The 20,890-nt window shown below is 25.4% G+C and overlaps 1 protein-coding gene across 1 annotated transcript; it reads left to right on the top strand.

Moving 5' to 3' along the window:
• The first annotated feature begins 10,662 nt into the window (after positions 1–10,662).
• LOC110652974 (exocyst complex component EXO70H1) lies at positions 10,663–12,826 on the top strand. The gene has a single exon (XM_021808596.2). The coding sequence runs from the start codon at positions 10,786–10,788 to the stop codon at positions 12,670–12,672; it is 1,887 nt and encodes a 628-aa protein (XP_021664288.2). The 5' UTR covers positions 10,663–10,785; the 3' UTR covers positions 12,673–12,826.
• Positions 12,827–20,890: the final 8,064 nt, after the last annotated feature.

Genomic DNA, 20,890 nt, shown 5'->3' with positions numbered 1-20,890 from the left:
TATGAACCTGTTATGCGTATTAAATTTCAAACCCAAACCCGTCTCAAACCCGATTATATACCATCGAAACTCGTCCTATTAGGGTTCGATTGAATCAAGTATCCGTAAAAATTCAATCCGTTGCCATCCCTTCTTATATACAAGAAAATTAATTAAATTATTAGATACCCTGCTTAGGATTAAAGCACACTACTTTTCAGTTGTCTCTCCTTCGTCTTCTTATCAATTTCAAACTCAAGAAATTCTATGCTTTTAAAGGTGCTAAGACCATGGATTTTCCAAGATGTAAGCTTTTTATATACTAAAAGTTTTTATAAATTCTCTTAAATTCATTACCACCAATCTTCATCATGGTATTAATTTGATGTATATAACTCCATTTAAAAATTGAAAACTATTAAGTTGATTTTAAAATAATAATAAATCTAATATTTGAATTCAACGGAGCACAGTAGGTTGATTACAACTGATGAGTTATATAACTGAAGAGATAGTCTTTTTTTTACACAAATATTAATAATTTTAAAATAAATAGATAAGGAGATGAGCTCAAGTGAATGATATGTTTTAATAATAATAATAATAAACCTTAAAAATGGAGCAGCCCAAAGGCCTAAAGATTGAAGACAACTGAAAGCTCAAGAGGCCTAAATGTGGGCCCTAACCCAAACCAATAAAAAGCAAGTACTTTCCTTATTTCTACAACCAAACAGGCCCAGAAAAGGAATTTATTAGCTGCAACCGATCACTGTGGGAATCAAACCCACAACCTTTCGATCCGAAGTCAAACGCGCTAATTGACTGCAACACTGCGCTATGCAGTATGCCTACCAAAAGATTAAAGTTTCACGTCCTTGATAAAGTTGCCTTCTTCCAATTGTAACATGTTTATTTGTGGAAAATAATTTTTTATTTTAAATTTTTATTTTTTTAAATTATTTTTATTTTTATTTTTCATAGAAAATAAATAAAAAGTGAAAATTGTGTTTATTTGTCAATAAAAATAAGTTTTTTAATTCAAAACATTAAAAGTATTGTTCATATCTTTCATAAACAAAAAAAAAATATATCATTACAAAAAAAATTAAATTTCTATTTTATAATTAAAATTTTTTAATTTGTGTATTCATTTATTTTATACTAATATGATTAATTTTTATTATTGTAAATAAATAATTTCTTAAATAATTATTCAGTTTTAATTATAAAACAATTATTTTAATTATAGACAAGTCATTATTTCAAATTTAATTAAATTTTAAAAATTAAAAATTAATTTTTCAATTTTATATTTTGAAAATTGACACACTTAATGCAAAATTTTATTTTTTAATTTTTTTAAAAAATATTTTCAAAAAATTACTCTAATTTTCAATAAATAAATACTCCTTAACATGTCTTTCTTCTCTTATTTTTACATGAAGTAAAACTCAAGAGAACCTAATTAATCAACACGAGAATGGATATAAGCAATTCCACAACTGTTATAAAATAACTAAGAAACCAACCCCTTTATTTGGTTTTTTAATCGTGTAATAAAAATGAAAAGGAAATTAAATAATAAAAAAAAGGAAAAAAATTATTTTCCATTCTATTGTTTGTTTGGTTACTCTAATTAATTACAACATATAGGAAATGAATTTATAAATTTTATTTTCACTCTTGAACTCTTATTATATAATCTTAGTGTTGAGAGTATATATTGTATTTTAGATTCATAATGGACTGAATATAGATCAGAAAAATTTATAGGATGTGTTCATAGAGAGCTCGAACTTACATAAGAATGAGCTTATCAATTATTAAATTAAATTTTTACATTTAGATTTATACACTCTCTATATGCATTTTAATTAATTCTACACATATTTTAGTATAAATATTTGATCTAACGATTATTAAACCCGTTCTCGTATTAGTTTGAACAACTTCATATTAGATACAACCAAATTTATATTTTCTATCCACTTTCCTTTAAACAAACGAAGCTATAGAATCTGCTGCAAATAACGCGTAGCAACAAGAAAAAGAAGTAGCCTAATGAGTCAAGAATATCTCAATCCCTCAACAAAGCTCTTGACAGCAACAAGAAACTAACTGCTTGGAAGATTCTCATTACCTTGAATCAACTTCGAAGCTTTACGTTGTTGATCAGTTTCCCATTGGAACAAACATGTCACAATTATATTAGCAAAAGCATTCACACACACACGGGAGTTACATCAAATGTCATGATCAACTCTGCAAATTTGAAGAATTGAAACCTACATAGGCCAAATCATAAACGTATTGTCAACATTAGGATGACCCATTTGGGTTACTTTTCACCTGCACACCTTAGGCTTACGCGGTACGTGTCATTTATAATTGCTATTTAGGCCACAAAATGCCAATATTATCTGCATCATTTTTCTCTTGCGTCGCATGCACACTTAGAAATTTCTAATTTCTTCAGAAATTTCTAATTTCTTCTGGGAATGTACAGCATGTATATATTCTTCCCTCTGTGTTTGATAGAAACGCATTAAATTAGATCCATTCACTTTGACAAGTTGATTCTATTTTTCTCCATTCATATTGTAATATAGAAATTTGATTATTTTGTTCTTCCTCAAAATATTTCTTTCTTATTTTATTTCATACATTATCATATATATGTGAATTAATAATTACTTTTATACTTTATATTTATAAAATTTCAATAAATATATTAATTTTAATTTCTATTTATTGAAAGTAATGTATATATAATGGTTTTACTATAATAGTTTATTTATTTTTATTAAATTTATTATATATTCCAATCAAGACTTATGGGTTATGAGATTAAAAATTGATATATTCATTAAAAAGAAAAGAAAATTTTCTCTGAAATTGACGTGGATCCATAAATAATTAATTAAGCAATTGTTGTGGTAGTATTTCTTGTTCTTGTTAGTAATTATCATTTATTCAGCTATATATTTTCTACTGGCTTGTTTTGTGAAAATTATTTTTTACATTTTTAACATTTGAAGCACTCAAAAATTATCAATAAAAAATATTTTTTTAATCAAAGAAAAATTTAAATTATTTTTAAGAAAAATAATTTTTTTTAAGATAAAACTATTTTTTGAATTTTGACATTATTAAAAATATAAAAACACTTATAAATATATGATATAAATATATACCATTAATTTAACATTATAATCAAATAATAAAAATATTTTCGTGAAAAATATTTTTAAAAAAATAATTTTTATGAAATATATTTTTTTATATATAAGTTATTTTCTGTAAAACAAATAAAGTCTTAATTAGTAATCATATTAAACATGAACTAATTATCAACCTATAGAAAATATAATCTAAATAAAATAATAAACAGTCATTTTATTAATTTGATGATTGAAGGAAGGTTTTGATAAATAGAGTAATTATTAATTAATTAATTAATTAACTATTCTATATATAATTTATAATGATGGTAAGTTAACTGAGTCTCCCTTATTCTCAGTGGTGTATGAGACAATGGAATCAAACAAATTATGAGAGAAAACTTGAGTAATTAAGAAAACATATATAGATTAAGTCAGAGTTAATGCTTGTGTCAATATAGAAGATTACATTCCATACATTTACAATTCTTATTAATTCATTTTTTTAAAAATTGAGAATAAGAATCCCATTTAATTGGTTGAATACAAATAAGAAGGAAAAAAAAATACAGGGGAAATTAAAAATTCATGCATATGATTCACATGTCCTTCCTATTGACAATTAAGAAATATTTAAGAGGCTTTTGGCATGGATTGTCTTATTAATTTGTTTCACAATAATAATAATAATAATAATAATAATAATAATAATTAAGAATTTGTGGAATGACCTCAATCTCATGCATAAAAAAATAATACTCCCTTTTTAATAAAAATTTGAATTCTTATAATATAAAAAATAAATTTTATTTAACTCAATCCATTGAAAGCCTACTAAATAAATTTGTTTAATTAATAAGGTAGATATTGAATAGCAGTTACTAACTCAATATCATATGATATAATGTCAATGATTTTGTTAGGATTCAAACCTTAGAACTTAAAAAAAAAAAATTATAGCACTAGTTTTCCATTAAACTATATAAAAATGTGTTATTGTTTTAAGTTTTCATATATTTTCATATTAATTATCAATCAATTGTATATTTCTAATCTGTAAATTAATATTACATTATGAAGATTAAAATATTACATTAAAGTACAAAAATAATTTTTGTGTATTTTTATATAGTAGAGATGTTGTTTAGCATAATGTGAACTTTGATAAATTAAAATAATAAATAAAATTTACATAGAGTTTTAAAAATTTAAAACATATTGTATGAAATATCTATTTTGTCCCTCCTATCACCATTTATCTCTTTGGCTCTATGTACTATTATTATATCTTTCTGTGTTTATCTTTCTTATCGCTTTATATCGCTTTCTCTACATGTATTATTACTCCCTTTATTTGTTTCTCTCTTATATATATATATATTTCTTTCTCACAAATTACTATTACTTTTTCTCTATCTCTTTTATTATTTTATTTTCGATTCTCTTTTTTTTTTTTTCTCATATTGCTATCTATACTTTTTTTTTTCATGAAATTTTTTTTACTTAGATTAGATTTATTATGAATCCAAGACACAGGATAAATAATAAGACTTACATATTAAAAATATAAATTTTATATATTTATATCTTGGATCCATGATAGATCTATCTAATTAAAAATTTCTCTTTCTTCATGTATTGTTGCTTTATCTCTCTATATATTTTATATTACTCTTTCTCTCTCCCCTGTTATTATATATCTCTTTCTTTTCATTTCATGTACTATTACTCTCTTCCCCTGTTGCTATCTACCTATTGCTCTCTATGTTCTTTTACTCTCTCTCTCTCTCTCATTCCATATAAGTTAACGTCTAAAACACACACATACACTCTCTCCCATAACTATATCTCTTTATATGTTATCTTCTTTCTATAACTCTCTCTTGTTTCTTTATGATATTACTTTATTTGTAATACAATGAAAAAATATTGCATTGATCTTAAATAAAGTTGAATGGCAAAAATAAATCAATATAGACAATTCAAACCATTTTGAGATTAAAGCATATACATACACACACCCGGACATAACTATTATATAATGTGCAAAGATTTTTATAATGAAGAATTATTAGGTGTAATCGGTACACATACACCTTCTCTCACAATCATGTGAGACCCACTTCCTATATAATAGGAATGACTCACTTTCTATGAGAGTTAGAAATGACCCACTTTCTATGAGAGAGGGAGCACTATTTTTTAGTGCACCAGGTGCACCTAATAATTAGCCCTTTATAACATGCATGAATTGTTTCGTTATGAAACCATTACTATTTTTCCTCAATTTATTATAATACTAGTCGTTTTGTTCATGCAGTGTATAAATTATTTATTATATTTATTTTAATAATATAATTTAATATATATTTTTATATTTTGATAATCATATTATAAAATTTTATTTATAATAAAATTTTTAATTAATTATATAATATATTATTATTTATTATTATTTAAATGAATTGACATAGTCAAATACTAATAGAACGATAAAATAGTCTTATACTAATTGAACGAAAAACAAAGTAAAAAAAAAAAAAAAAACATATTCCATGATATTTTGATATATCGTTATCAAAATTTCTAGACTTTAAATATAATAAATGGTTATTAAAAATTATTTTTTAAATTTTATAAATAATTTTTATTGAATAATTATTTAAATAGATATATTTTTTTAATTTTTAACAAATAATTCATTTTCTTTCTAATCTAACTGAAATTTAATTAAAAACACTAATTTTTATAGATATATAATATGATGAATAATAAAAAAAATTTTGATATTTTTTTTTATTTTAGTATGATTTTAATAATTGAAATTTGAAAACTTTTATTTAAAAGGTTAATATTTAATATGATAATTTATTTTTTATTTAAAAATATAAAACAAAAATAGAAAAGGATATGAAAATTTTAAATATTTTTATTAAGCATTTAAATAAAAAAAGATAATGGTTAATATTTTTCTCTAAGAAAAAAATATATAGATGGATTTGTATTTTCAGTACAACAGTTAGATATTATTACTTTCTCACTAATTATTATTATTTTTTCTCCATCTCTTATATTATTTTATTTTCAGTTCTTTTCACATCGAATTATTTGCTCTTTTTTTTATTTTTTTTTTTGTTATTTATGGATTCTAAATGTTTGGAATGGCCGGCTGCCTATTGGTTGACGTCACGTGGTAATCATGTGTTGATACACATTGATTTATGTCAAGAAGAAAAATTGTTAAATATATATAAAAATAATGCAATGTTTATTCAATAAAGCGTTGGGGATTTGTTAATTACCGCTGCTACCAACGGCAACGCTCACAAAGCCTTTCCCGATTAAGGGTTAAAATTATTTTTAAAAGAAAAATATTATTTTAAATATTAATAAAAAAAATAATTTATAAAGAATTATTTTATTTTTTTAATATTACTGATTACTACAGCATACACCATGAGAAGTTTTACTTTTCCCTTTTAAATCTCCTATTGTATATTGATAGTTAAAGATATTTTGAGTTAATTTTACATGTTAAAATGAATTATTTTTTTTAATCTAACTTGATTTATTTAGTAATTAAAAATATATTACTCATTTGAGAGTGTCTTCACTTCTCATCCCTTATAAAAAAAAAATTAATGATAATACCACATCCCTCCATCCCCCTTATTTCTTAAAATTGAGAAGGAAATAATCTAATAAAAGAAGTTATTAGATAAATCTAATTTAAATTAGGGCACCAAAAATGGATATTTAAATTTAATTTATTATTTATATTGATAATTATAGCCACCGCATATGAGTATGAGTGAGTATTATTTAATTTGACTCAATAAATTAAATTGAATTACTCTAATTTAATAATTCAATTTGATTTTTAAGATAATTCGATTCAATTCGATTTTGAATTTTAAAATTTTTTATTATTTTGATTTGATTTGATTTAAAAAAAAATCAATTGAATCGAACTAAATTATATCGAATTACTTTATTGATTTTTAAATTATTTTATTTTTATTTATGTATTATATGTATATATATATATATATTATTTAATTTCATTGATTAATAATTATTAGGTTCAAATTAAAGTAAAATCAAACTAAATAACTTGAAAATCAAATACAAATAAAAAATCCATCAAAGATTAAAAATCAATCGATTCAAACCAAACCAAACCGAATTAGAGCGATTCGATTCAATTCTTTTTTTACAATTCAATTTAATACGATTTGAATCGAATGCTCAGCTTAACATATAAGTCGATCATCCTATGGTTGTTCCCTTATTTAGGATCCTTAGGGAAGATGATCAAGTTGGCTTTTGCGAACAGTTTGATATGCTATCTCCCTTCAACCCTTTAGTGAAATGCCGTAAAACAAAAAAAAAAAATCTATAGATTGACCCATCATCTTCACCCCATAAAAACTATGAGATTACTCCAAGGACGCCTTTGGCATCTAAGGGGTTGCGGACAGACCATAGAATATATATATATATATATATATATATATATATATATATATATATATATATATATTTCAATTTTATAATTAAGATTTCTTTATCATGCTAATGCCTATAGATCAAGAAATTAATCACTATCTAATGACATCTCTTCTCATGTCATTTAATTTACGAATAAGATTTCACTGTTGTTTTTACAAAATACTTTTCTTCATAATCACAATACGGTCCATCTTCTCAAGAAAACTAAATAATTGTTTAAAGAATAAAATTAACTAACTTAAAAAGACTGATTAGAGAGCATTACCCAGCATGTCAATGATCATATAATGTATTATATTAGATTTTGACCTAATCAACTCAGCAATTCTACGGGGCATAAGAACCTTCCTCGGTAATCACTCAGTGTACTATACTATATTAATCACATAATTGCTTATTAAATTTGTAATTATTCTAATTAATCTCCTCATACTCAAATATTAAAATAAAGATACGGTTGTATTGAAAGTATAAAATTTAAGGTCTATCCGATAACATTAGCTGTTTTAATAGTAGTTAACCGTTAAAGTTATCGATTATTTCACTAACCGTTAAATATTAATTATTAATGATTAGCTATTTATATAATGATTTAAAGTAGAAGTTTCGGTACAAATAGAATTAGCTGTTAAATATAAAATCAATGATATCATTTTTTTTTTATCATAATTAAAATATTAAACATGACTTTAAAAGCTGTTGTTAAATATGACCTTATAATTAAATAAACAAACTGAATTAGATGAATATGAATTGAGTTATTCAAATTCTCTAAAATGAAATTATTCAAAAAGAGAAATGAAGGTTTCATCTAAAAGAAATTAGCATAAATTTGTAGAATTGAAATAGAGTATGAATACATGGGCTCCTAGACTTGCATTGTAATTGTCAAACTGTAGGCTTTGGTGGGAACCATTGGCATAAAATGAATGAGATTCAAACAAGTAAAGGCATGAGTTGTGTTTGGGGTGGACAATTACAATAGGACATTTCTAGAACAACATATATTATTTTCACCTTTCTCCAATACTGACTTGTAGTTAAATTGACTTGGTTAATCATAATCAATATGCTTCCAAACACAAAACAATGGGCACCAATGTCCAATTAATCGACTTAAATCTGAAATGAACTTTTCTTTAATTACATAAAAATTTTTACTTAGATCAGTCTATTATAAATTTATAATTTAAATTTATTATTTCAAACCTCATCATATATCCTGTGCTTTAAGTCTGGACCGAGTCTAAATAAGAAATATATAGAATATTGCTTAATTAATTAAAATTTTTCTTATTTATGTATCTTGAACCTTAATTTGACATTAAGACTCATTAATTGTCATTATTATTACTATACATTATGATTAATGTTTCCAAAACATGGGGATGCTTGGCGTAGAAGTATTCAAAACATTACAACGGCAACGTTACACCACATCAATTGCTGGTCTCACATCTGAAAAATTGTTAGACAAAGGAACAAAGAATACAAGAATTGAATAAAGGGTTATAATTTATTATATTATAAAATTAACAGTTGATTACTAAATTATTAATTTAATCACTTTAACAAATATATATATATATGTTTAGGAGCTTCAAATTTGGTCTAATAAAAATTAAAAAAATATATGAAAATTTAAGGCATGAGAAAGAGTCTTTTTAAGTGGATTAAATTTGTATTTAGAACTGGTCTTCTACTCTCACATGCAAAACAGAAACATTAAATTTTCTTTTTACTATTCAATGAAAGCACAAAAGATCAGTCTTTCCATAAAACATATTTTATGTTAGTGTTTACAAACATGAAAAATATAATTAAAATGAGAGTGACACTCAATAAATATCATATCAAAAAAATTATTTCATTTTTTTAAATATTAATAAAAAAAAACCAAAATCATTACTCCAATTTAATATTTTTCATATTTTAATATTAAATAAAGCATTTTAATATTTTTCTTATTTTTTATATAAAAAAAAAACTAAGAATCTTCATACAGAAGTAAAGAACTTCTTGGTAAAAAAAAAAAAGGCAAAAAATTATTTGACTAATTACCCCACTTAATTATTCTTATTTAAATTAATAAGTTTCTGTTTGATTTAACTATTGAATATAAATAATAACTTTTAGTTAATAGCTGTTATTGTTAGTTGATGACTGATAGTTAATTTATGTTAAGTGTTTGATAAAATTATGTTTAATTATTACTGTTGATACGTGAAATAACTAATAAATATATATATCATATAATTTATTTTATTATTAAAATAAATATAAAATTATAAATTTATTATATTATTTATTTTATTATTAAATTAAATATATAATTATAAAATTAATATATTATATTATTTATTATATTATTAAAATAAATATATAATTATTAATTTATTATATTATATTATTTATTTTATTATTAAAATAAAAAATAATTAAATATTTTTAAAAAATAATTAAATAGTTTTAAAAATACCAGTAAAATAATAAAATAATTATTATTGCTAATAAAGAAAAAATTTATAATTAATTTTAAATTTTTAAATATAAATAAATATTTTATATTTTATATTATTAATAAAAATATTTTAATAAAATTAAAATGTGTTAATTAAATTGTTAAAATTATAAAAAAAATAATATTAATAATATTAATTTTTAAATTAAATAAAAAATATAATCAAAATAAAAAATAAAATAATTTAACTATTATCTAATAAAAAATAACTTTAAAAATAAAATTAATATAAATTATAATCAATAGATATCATATTATTTATTTATTAATTATTAATTTTATTTTTTTAATTTTATTAAATATTTTAATTTATTTATTTAAGTGTCATTAACTGTCTCCAAAATGTGAACTGAACACCTTGGAAAAACCTGCAGCCGGAACAGACAAACAAGGCAACCGCGTGCACTCTCCCGACAGTCAAAACTATCCGTCTCTTTTCAAACTTACCTTCTCCCTCTCTTCCTCTATAAATGCGCCACACCCCACACCTCCTCCGCACAAACCATTAGTATTCTGTCTCACTCAACTTCCCTTCTCTCTCTCTCTCTCTCTCTCTCTCCTCCCTCTCTAAAATATTCATCAAATTAAATTACTTTAATCTTGAAGCTCTATATGCCTAGAAAAGGTATGAGGACGGTATTCTTCAATCCGTCTACTTCATCTTCTCCAATGCGATCACAACCGCATCGCCATACCTTCTCTGATACATTAGTGGATGAGAACATAGACAATGCCAATATACTTATTTACAAATGGGATTCTGATTCCAATACCAACTACTGCTCCATCGCTTCTCTTTTCACTGACAATCGCCAAGAAGCCAAGCAATACCTCAACTCTATCAAACAACTACAGTCTGCAATGCAATATTACGTCACTGAAAACTCTGCCTCTGAAAAGCTCGTCCGAGCTCAAAATCTTATGCAAATTGCTATGAAACGACTCGAGAAGGAGTTCTACCAAATCTTGAAGTCTAACCGAGACTATCTTGACCCGGAATCAGTGTCTACTCACTCTTCTAGAGCGTCCAGGTCCAGTGTTTCAGATTTTGAAGATGAATCCGAGGATGAGTCCTCACGACATGGTGACTCTGTTTCTGAAGTGGAGCGAATCTCTTTGGCAGCCATGGCGGATTTGAAGGCGATTGCTGATTGCATGATTGGTTCTGGTTATGGAAAAGAGTGCGTCAAAATTTATAAAATTGTTCGAAAATCGATTGTTGATGAGGCTCTCTATCATCTTGGAGTGGAGAGATTGAATTTCTCGCAGATTCAGAAGATGGATTGGGAGGTACTGGAATTGAAAATCAAGAGCTGGTTAAATGCAGTGAAGGTGGCGGTTAAAACGTTGTTCAATGGAGAGAGGATTCTCTGTGACAATGTCTTCTCTGCTTCTGTTGCGATAAAAGAGTCTTGCTTTGCCGATATAACAAGAGAAGGCGCCTTGACCCTGTTTGGATTCCCGGAAAGTGTAGCCAAGTGCAAGAAAACTCCAGAGAAAATGTTTCGCACTCTCGACCTCTACGAAGCAATCGCTGATCTCTGGCCAGAGATTGAGTCCATTTTCAACTTTGACTCAACCTCCACCGTCCGTTCACAGGCCGTTAGCTCCCTAATCCGGCTCGGCGAGGCTGTGCGTACTATGCTAACGGACTTCGAATCGGCTATTTCGAAAGAAAATTCCAAAAAGCTAGTTCCTGGAGGGGGGGTCCACCCGCTTACGCGTTATGTAATGAACTACATTGCTTTCTTAGCCGATTACGGCGGTATCCTATCCGATATAGTCGCCGATTGGCCATTAACGATGTCATCTCCTTTGCCAGAATCTTATTTTGGAAGCCCCGAGCCCGAAGATGGCACATCCTCGGCGATTTCTGTACGGTTTGCTTGGCTCATCCTCGTTTTACTCTGCAAACTCGACGGCAAGGCTGAGCTTTACAAGGACGTGTCTCTATCATATCTGTTTCTTGCTAATAATCTCCAATACGTGGTTAACAAAGTCCAAAAATCAAGCTTAAAATTCCTTATCGGCGATGACTGGATCACGAAACACGAGGCTAAGGTGAAACAGTACGCACTGAATTACGAGCGCATGGTGTGGAGCAAGGTTTTCTCTTCGTTGCCAGAGAATTTAGCGTCGGGGATGACGATTCACGAAGCGGCAGAGTGTTTCAAGAGATTTAACTCCGCTTTCGAGGAGGCATACAAGAAGCAAAGTTCGTGGGTGGTGCCGGACGCTAAATTAAGAGACGAGATTAAAGTATCGGCGGCGAAGAAGCTGGTGCTGGTATATCGGGAGTTTCACGACAAGTATCGTGAGGTAGTAAGGAGGGAAATTGGAAGCATAAGTCATGTCAAATTTACCCCTGATGATTTGGGGAATTACTTGTCGGATTTGTTCTTTGGGAACAACGGTGGTTCCGGAAGTATTTCGTCGGCTTCATCAACGTCGTCGTTTTCTTCATCGTCGGGTCAATCCCGAGGTGGGAAAAGCCGTTGATGCCGCTGTGGAATCATTTAGGCGCGTAAATTTAAAAAAATAGAAAAAAAAAGAATAAAGACAAAGGAGCGTGTACATTTTGGAGCATAGGACCGTTGAGATACCGTAACGGCATACTTAAATAATAAAAATTTATTTTATTTTTTATTTAAAAGGGAATATTTTTTATGGTTGCAAATGCTTGTGTTTGGTGATTAAAGGATGAACAAGTAAACCATGAATAAAATAATTATAGAAAAGGAAAAATGCCAAACAAGTGGTTGAGAAGCTTTACTCATTCTTTCGGAGTTCTCTAACAGAAAGATTGGAAGACAAGGTGCCCAATGTTTAGGAGAAATTTCCTTGGAATTTTTATTAATTATTTTTAGATTCCAAGTTTTAGATGACAAGAAGAATGATTAACTCGTAATTAATTATATATAATATGATTTGATGCATAAGAAACAGAAAATTAAGCCTCAAGAAAAAGAACGACAATAGCAAAGAAGTTTATTGTCACTTTACTATTCTTTTATTCTTCTTCCAGGAATACAAAATTAGCATGAAATAAAAATTTTTAAAATAAGATTCAAATTACCTCTTGTACTTATTTAGGAGATTCAATTTAGTTTATTTTTAATTTTTAATCTAATTTAACCCATAAGTTTTGATTTATGTTCAAATTAGACTAATTAATAAAAAAGTATAATTATTTAATTATTTTTTTAATATTAAAATATTATTTTTATATTGTATAATTAATTAATAAAAATAAAAAAATTATTATTTTTATTATTCAATATTATTAATTAAACTAAAAATATAAAAAAATATTTTTATATTTTCATATAATTAATTAAAATTAAAAATTATTACTATTCCAATTAATAATATTGAATAATAAAAATAATATTTTTATTTAATTAATTATACAATAGAAAAATAATATTTTAATATTAAAAATAATTAAATATTAAATAATTTATTTAAATAAATTATTTGATATATAAAAAAATTAATTAATTAATTAATTATACAATATAAAAATAATATTTTAATATTAACAAAATTCATTTTTTAATATTATTTAAACAAAATAATTAAATATTTTAAAAATGATATTAAAATATTATTTTTATATTGTATAATTTGTATAATTAAAATATTAAATAAATTATTTTATATTATATTTTCATATTAAAAAATAATATTTTCGTTAATTGAACTAATTTGAGCATAAATCCAAATTTATGGATTAAATTGAATCAAAAGTTAAAAATAAATTAAATTGAACCTTCCTAATAAGTACATGTACCAAATTGAACCATATTTCAAAAAATATTTAGGGTCTGTTTACTCGTAAAAAATAATTTTTTATTTTTTATTATATTTTTTTTATATAAATTATAATTTTCATTTCATATGAAAAATAAGAGAAAATATAGAAAGCGCATTCAATGACAAATAATAGATAATGATTTTATGATTTAAAAAAATAAAATAAAATTATTCATATTTTATAATTAAAAAAATAAATCACTGTAAAGCATATTTAAAAATTTTATTTTATTTTTAAAATTTTTAATATGTGTTATTCATTTATTTTATAATAATATAATTAATTTTTTATCATTATAAATAAAATATTTTTCAAAATAATTATTCAATTTTAGATGTTCAAAAGTTATAGTATAATTTTGATTATAAAAATGTTATGATTTTTCATTCGAAAATTAGTTAGAAAACAGAATTTTTGTTATATTAGAAAATAGTAGAAAATAACTTAAAACTATTTTCTAAAATTTAGTTAAAATTTAGAGAATTAAAAAATTAGTTTCATTTGAAAAATTAGCGCATGTGAGTACAAAATTTTGTTTTTTATTTTTTTTCATAATTTTTTTTTAAAAAAATCATAATTTTTTACAAATGAACAAAACTTTGACGGTGACTCAAATTCAAAGACTCTACAATCCTGAAAATAACTTTAAAATTCTTTGAGGATTCTCTAACTTCTGCAATTAAAGATTTTAAAGGGTATTGTGATGGCTTGAGGCCAATGAAGGAATCCAAAGAATACAGAAATAAAAGTTCAATTTAATTTGATTTATCAATAATAAAAAAAATTTCTCGTGTCTCAAATTTAAAATTTTAATCTGATAAATAATAATAAAAAAAATGTCATAAAAAAAATCCATGCATGATCCATAATGCTAGGGTACCAAATTAATTAATTTAATTTGGCATTGCCGGCAACTTGATGTTATTTGGTGTAGAAGTTCATGATTCTTTTTCTCATGGCTTTTCTGATTTTTCTATGTGAATACATTTCAATTTTCTTTTTCTTTCCAATGAAGGAGAGGGGAAAATAATATTCCAATCCTCATTACATTTCTATATATAAATATTAAATACTATATTCAATTGCTAGTGTGTATTAATAAAGAATTCAAGATTTTTTGATTTAATGGTAAATAATTTAAGATTGTCTTTGGAAAATTAAGTGGTTTTAAATAATATTTCCACTAATTTTAGATTTTATTTCAACTATTTTTAATTTTTCATTAATTAATATAGTAATATTCACAATATATTTTATGCAATGAGGAGAGTAAGAGACTATTAGATCCTTTGGCATTGTGGTTGAAATATCAATATCTTTTTTTTTAAAAAATATATATTTTAAATACAGTTAAAATTAATCATTTAAAAAATTATTTTGTTGTTTAATATTTTTATAATTAAAATTTATCATATTTAATTTTAAATTATTTTTTTATATTTTTTAATTAATATATTAAAAAAATATTTTTATTAATATCAACATTAACAGCAATACTAAATAAATCCCAGAGAAACTGTTAGACTCAAATGTATCATGATAATCGAGACAGAAACCAAAACCTTTAAAAATCCATCGGCCCAAACGACGAAACAAACTAGCCCTAACACACAAACTGAAGGATTATTGTGGCTGGCTTCCAACTTGGGTAGTAGTAGGCCTACTGGCAAAGGTTTCTGGGCTGCTGCCCTGTCGATCTTATACTTGGTAAAATGTCTTATCACCATTAATTCAATGGTGGTACAGAGGTTGAGCATTGAAAATGATGAATCAAGTGGGATTTAAACCAAAAAGGGAAGAGAAATTAATTACAGATGAAAAGTTAATGCAACCATAGATTGATATATCATATTTAAGAGTTTGTTGGGCTGGCAATTTAGTTTGCAAGAAAGCTATGAACTAATTCATTCGCGCGACAGCTACTCATATCTGTAAAGATATCATGGATTTCTTGCCATGGAGCAGTCCCTAATCAATGTGAACTTGATACGTACGTGTATGCCCCTTTGTTTCTTATACTGCATTCAATTCATTCTCCACAAACTTTCCAAGATTTCAAGAAATTATTCTTCCACACAAGGAACTCCAGCTTTCGTTTTTATTTCATGCTACTTTACTACTCTCCTCTGCACATTATTGCTGAAATCACTGTTAAAAAATATATATTCTTAAATGATCTAATATATATATATAGCTTTTGAATTTACTTAATGTGAAATTCTCTTACCTGAAGAGTATTAAATATTATTGGTCTGGTTCAATTGTTAAGCTTAAGGTTTCCTAACTTACACTATTTAGCATTCTCTGGGTCAAAAAAAATTTCATATAGCATTAAAGAAATCCACAATCCAAACTTGAAAAAATATAGTAGGCAGTTCTACAGTGAGCTAGACTTAAATGGATCGATGGGCTAATAAAATTAACTATACCCATAGAGCCAAGGAAAAAAAAAAAAAAAAGAAAGAAAGCTGAACTCTAGATGGATCATTACATGCAGTTTAAGTGATAACTAGACCTATAAATTAAAGTCTAGTCTAGTTATACTTAAAGGAGAGTGTTAGATTTCCACATCAGTTAGCTATAAAAATTTGATAGAGAATATAATTATGGAGAGCCAAATTCTATTGGCTTAAGCCATTTTGGAGGAAACAACTTCAAATTCAACAATCTCCAAGAAATGTTTTATATATCTGTTACACTCTTGCATGCGGAAGCTCACTTGGCTTGAATCCTCAACAAGCATATGCCCATTTTATCTTATGATGAAATATTCAAATAAATGGAGGTGGTTAGGATTCAAACTTTGGAGTTTTTGATCTAAGAGGCTCTAATATCATGTTAAAAAAAATTGGATCGGACCTAATTTCACTTTAAAAGCTAGCTTAAGGAGAGAAGATTTGCTCAAGTCTTATATATAATACAAACACCTTATCCCAAATTAATATGGAAGGAGGTTTGCCCAGTTCTTATATATAGTATAAACACTTTATCCTAAACTAATATGGGATAATACACCCACTCGCATTCAAACATGAATATTTGAAACGTAAAATTTGCAGGTAAACACATCTGCAGGTGGCCCAAGTATATACATTTATACTTTCAATATCTTATAATAAAATGCTTTAGAGTTTTATGGTGTATATGGTGAATGGTGCTGTGAATTTATTTTCCAGCAAAAAACTTTATCTCTTGAAGGGAAGTTGAGATTGTTGCAAAGCCAAATCCATAGTAATTTGTTGACTTGGTGTGTGGTTTGGGTGATAATCATAAACTGATGATTATATCAATAATTCCCATTGCTTGGAAGTGCTTGGATGTTGGATGGGTTAAGCTCAACACTGACGGAGCTTTCAGAGGTAACCCAGCACACAATGGTGGTGGTGGAGTTATTCGAGATCATTTGGGTCTTTGGAGAGTTGATTTTATAGTGCGGCTAGGTATTTGCACATTCGTGCAAGCAGAGTTGCAGTCATTATTTAATGGTCTCCAAGTGGCGCGAAATCTTGGGATCTTGGCTTTCAGAAAGTGTAAGTGGAAATGAATTCCTAGGTTGCTTTGCGTTTGGTTTATGGTAGGGATAATTCGAGTCCTCGGTTTGCCAATTTGATTTCTCTTTGCCACAAATAACCTTGATGTATTGTTGTCGTGAGACTAATCAGGTAGTTGATAACTTGGCTGTTGAGTCAAAGTTGGGAACTCACATTCTTTATGATCCTTTGTTGGCCTCTAATATGCAGGCCCTAATCTTGCCTAGGGCAATTTGTTCTTTCTGAAGTCTCCCCCTCATATATATATATATATATATATATATATATATATATATATATATATATATATATATATATATATATATATATAACTTTTGAAAAATTGAACTAATTAGTTGCAAAGTCCAACTTTTTTATTCTAAAAGGGATGATCCATTTAGATAGTTGTATAATCTAATTAGAGTGATAATTTGGATTGAAAAGAATATTAATTATCATATCAATATATAGTTAATTAGGTTAGTCTCTTTCTATAACTTTGCATCATCTTCAAATTATGTAATTGTGAGGTTTAACTAAACCGCACATGTTGTGTTTTGTTAGGGTGAGGCTTATATATAAGGCAAGTTGGTGTAGTGTTATATTCGAGTTTCTCTCAATAATTGTGTTGTCTACTTGTGTTTAAAATAGTCATGTCCCACAAACGGGTTGGTATGAATAGTAAGAAACTTTATATCCTTTAAGTAAGGTTGAATGTTCGTTCCTTGTAAATGAAGAAAATTTCCACTAAGAGCATTTTATCCCCCATAATAAGCCTCCCCGGCCCGAGCAGGATTAGACCTAATTCAGTGGACTAAGTGGAACATGTGGCTCTACTACCTAAAATAATCATGTCTTTTTTTTTTTAAGTTTGCATTAATTTTCTGTTACTAGAACACAACAAAATAATATTTTATTCAGATTTATTGACAGATAAATTCAAATTAATATTTACATATGTTGCTCAATTTATTCAAATTTTTTAAATTTACAAAATTGAACCAAACCTTTCAAAATCAAAGTAATTGTATATAACACCCAAATTTTATCATCATATTATATTTTCATAACCTAACAATTTAATCTATAAGATTTGATAAAACTTATAATTTAGTTCATCTGTCTAATTTTTTATCCGATTAATCATTAATTATAATAAAAATAATTAAAATATATATTTTATTTATTTGCAAATTGTCTAATTTAAATATAAATTACATTCAAATTTAAAGGTGACAAAATGTGTCGAAATTGACTCTATTATAATAAAACATTATTTAAATTTAATTTTTTTTAAATATTGAAAAGAAAAGTTTATATTGATGGGATTTTTATACAATGACATATATTGATGGGATTTTTATACAATGACATTGATCAGATTTTTTCAAAGTGAAGTTAGCAAGTGTGTGTGACTCGGACCAAGTGATTATGAAGCATTCATGTTAGTGACAAATTGCCTTCTCCATACGTACTATACAAGAAAATTTGTTAAGTCAATTTCAACCCTAACATTTGGCAAATGATTAGTGGATATAGCCATTGATCTATTGGTTTCTAACTTCCTAATTAATATTCCCTTCTGCAAATTCTTACCTACATCAAAATATATAAATTAATTTATACACTTAATAAATTAATATTCAATAAATTATTACAGCCATTCATTTTTGTCACATACAGATATTTTTATCTAGAATTGTCTATCACATTTAGAAAATGAATGAGTATTAATTATTTTTTTTTAAAATTTTATCCCTTTATCTCTATTAAATATAATAAATATTTATATAATTTTTTAAATAAAATAAATGATAACTTTATCTATTACTAGTATATATTTATAAAAATAAAATTATTTAATTATTTTCTTAATTACTATGTAAAATTTAAATGCGACAGATAAAAATAAATGGGGTAATATATTTTTAATAGCCCAACTAAACTAAAAAAACCGTTTGCAAAGATTTATAATTTTATTCTAATGTTTTAATTTTGAATCAATTATCTAAATTTTTTAGTTTTTGAAAAAATTTTAACCAAAATTAAAAATAAGATATATAAATTAATTTATATATTTAATAAATTAAAATTCAGTAAATAAGATATATAAATCATTTTATTAGTTACTGTGCAAAATCCAAATGCAGAAGATAAAAATGAATGAAGATAATATTTTTTTAGTAGCCCAATCAAACTAAAAAAGCTGTTTGCAGATATTTATAATTTTATTCTATTGCTTTAATTTTGAATTAATTATCTAAATTTTTTTTAATTTTGAAAAGATTTTAACCAAAATTAAAATTCAGGATATAAATTAATTTATATATATAATAAATTAAAATTCAGTAAATTATATCATTTAGTAAGATTCATTATATTTTATGATAAATTCTATCACAATTTTTAATAATATATTAATTAAATGAGTATTTATGTAAGCAAAGTCTCCTTGTCTCCGACCAAGTTAATAATCTAAATGGTTGGTAGATAGGTTGATACATTCATTGAGCACGTACTCAGTCGGATTTAAATTTAAACTTATCATCGTTTCACTTATTATTAATTTATTTTCCATGATCCAATCTTAATTAACGGTACATCTAACCATAATTCCCATATTAGCATGCGTCAATTCAATTTTTAGCCATCTTAATTAACGTTAAATCTAACCTTTAAGGCATAATTGCTTAATTAATATATAATGTATGAGCTAAAGTTACAAAATTAAAGAATTTGATAGAATATTGAAATTATTTTTAAAATATAAAATCTTGAATTTAAGCCTCAAAATGAATTAAAAATTTTAAGATTTATATTACTTATTGAGTTTCCCTTAAAATGTTATTTGATGCTACTGAGGGTCGGTAAGAATTTGGTCAAATTATTTGAATCGTAAATTTTTCTTTTTTATTTCAGGGTTTTAATTAATTTGTTTCTGCTTTATATTAGACAACAAATTAATAAAGTTATTCATGCTTTAGTAAGAGCAATTTGGCTATATGCTAATCCCACATTTTGAGACTATCCATCTCCTATTTTATATGCTTTTATTTAATTTTTTTTCACTTAATATTTGAGATTTTACTGTGGACATCTGTGTAACACCCCAAAATTTTAAATTTTATTATTTTATGAGTATTTTTGGTATTTTAATTTTATTTAAATTTTAGGAATTTTTTTGAGATTTTTCGAATTTTAAAAATCGGGTTCGATTTTCCGAAAATATAAACTTTGATGATTTTTAAAAATTAATTTAAAAACCACATGGCAAAACTAAAAATATATTTGGAGTCTACGTATTTTTCTGAGTTTTCTGGAAATTTTTCGAAATTTTTGGACCTCGTTTTCGGTCCCGAGGCAGAGTAAA

This window comes from Hevea brasiliensis, chromosome 6 (assembly GCF_030052815.1).
Source record: "Hevea brasiliensis isolate MT/VB/25A 57/8 chromosome 6, ASM3005281v1, whole genome shotgun sequence".
Classification (NCBI taxonomy): Eukaryota; Viridiplantae; Streptophyta; class Magnoliopsida; order Malpighiales; family Euphorbiaceae; genus Hevea; species Hevea brasiliensis.
This window is presented reverse-complemented; position numbering and strand designations above follow the sequence as displayed.

Excerpts from the sequence above, each read along its gene's own strand:
- LOC110652974 (XM_021808596.2), top strand. The coding sequence starts at position 10,786 with ATGCCTAGAAAAGGTATGAGGACGGTATTCTTCAATCCGTCTACTTCA.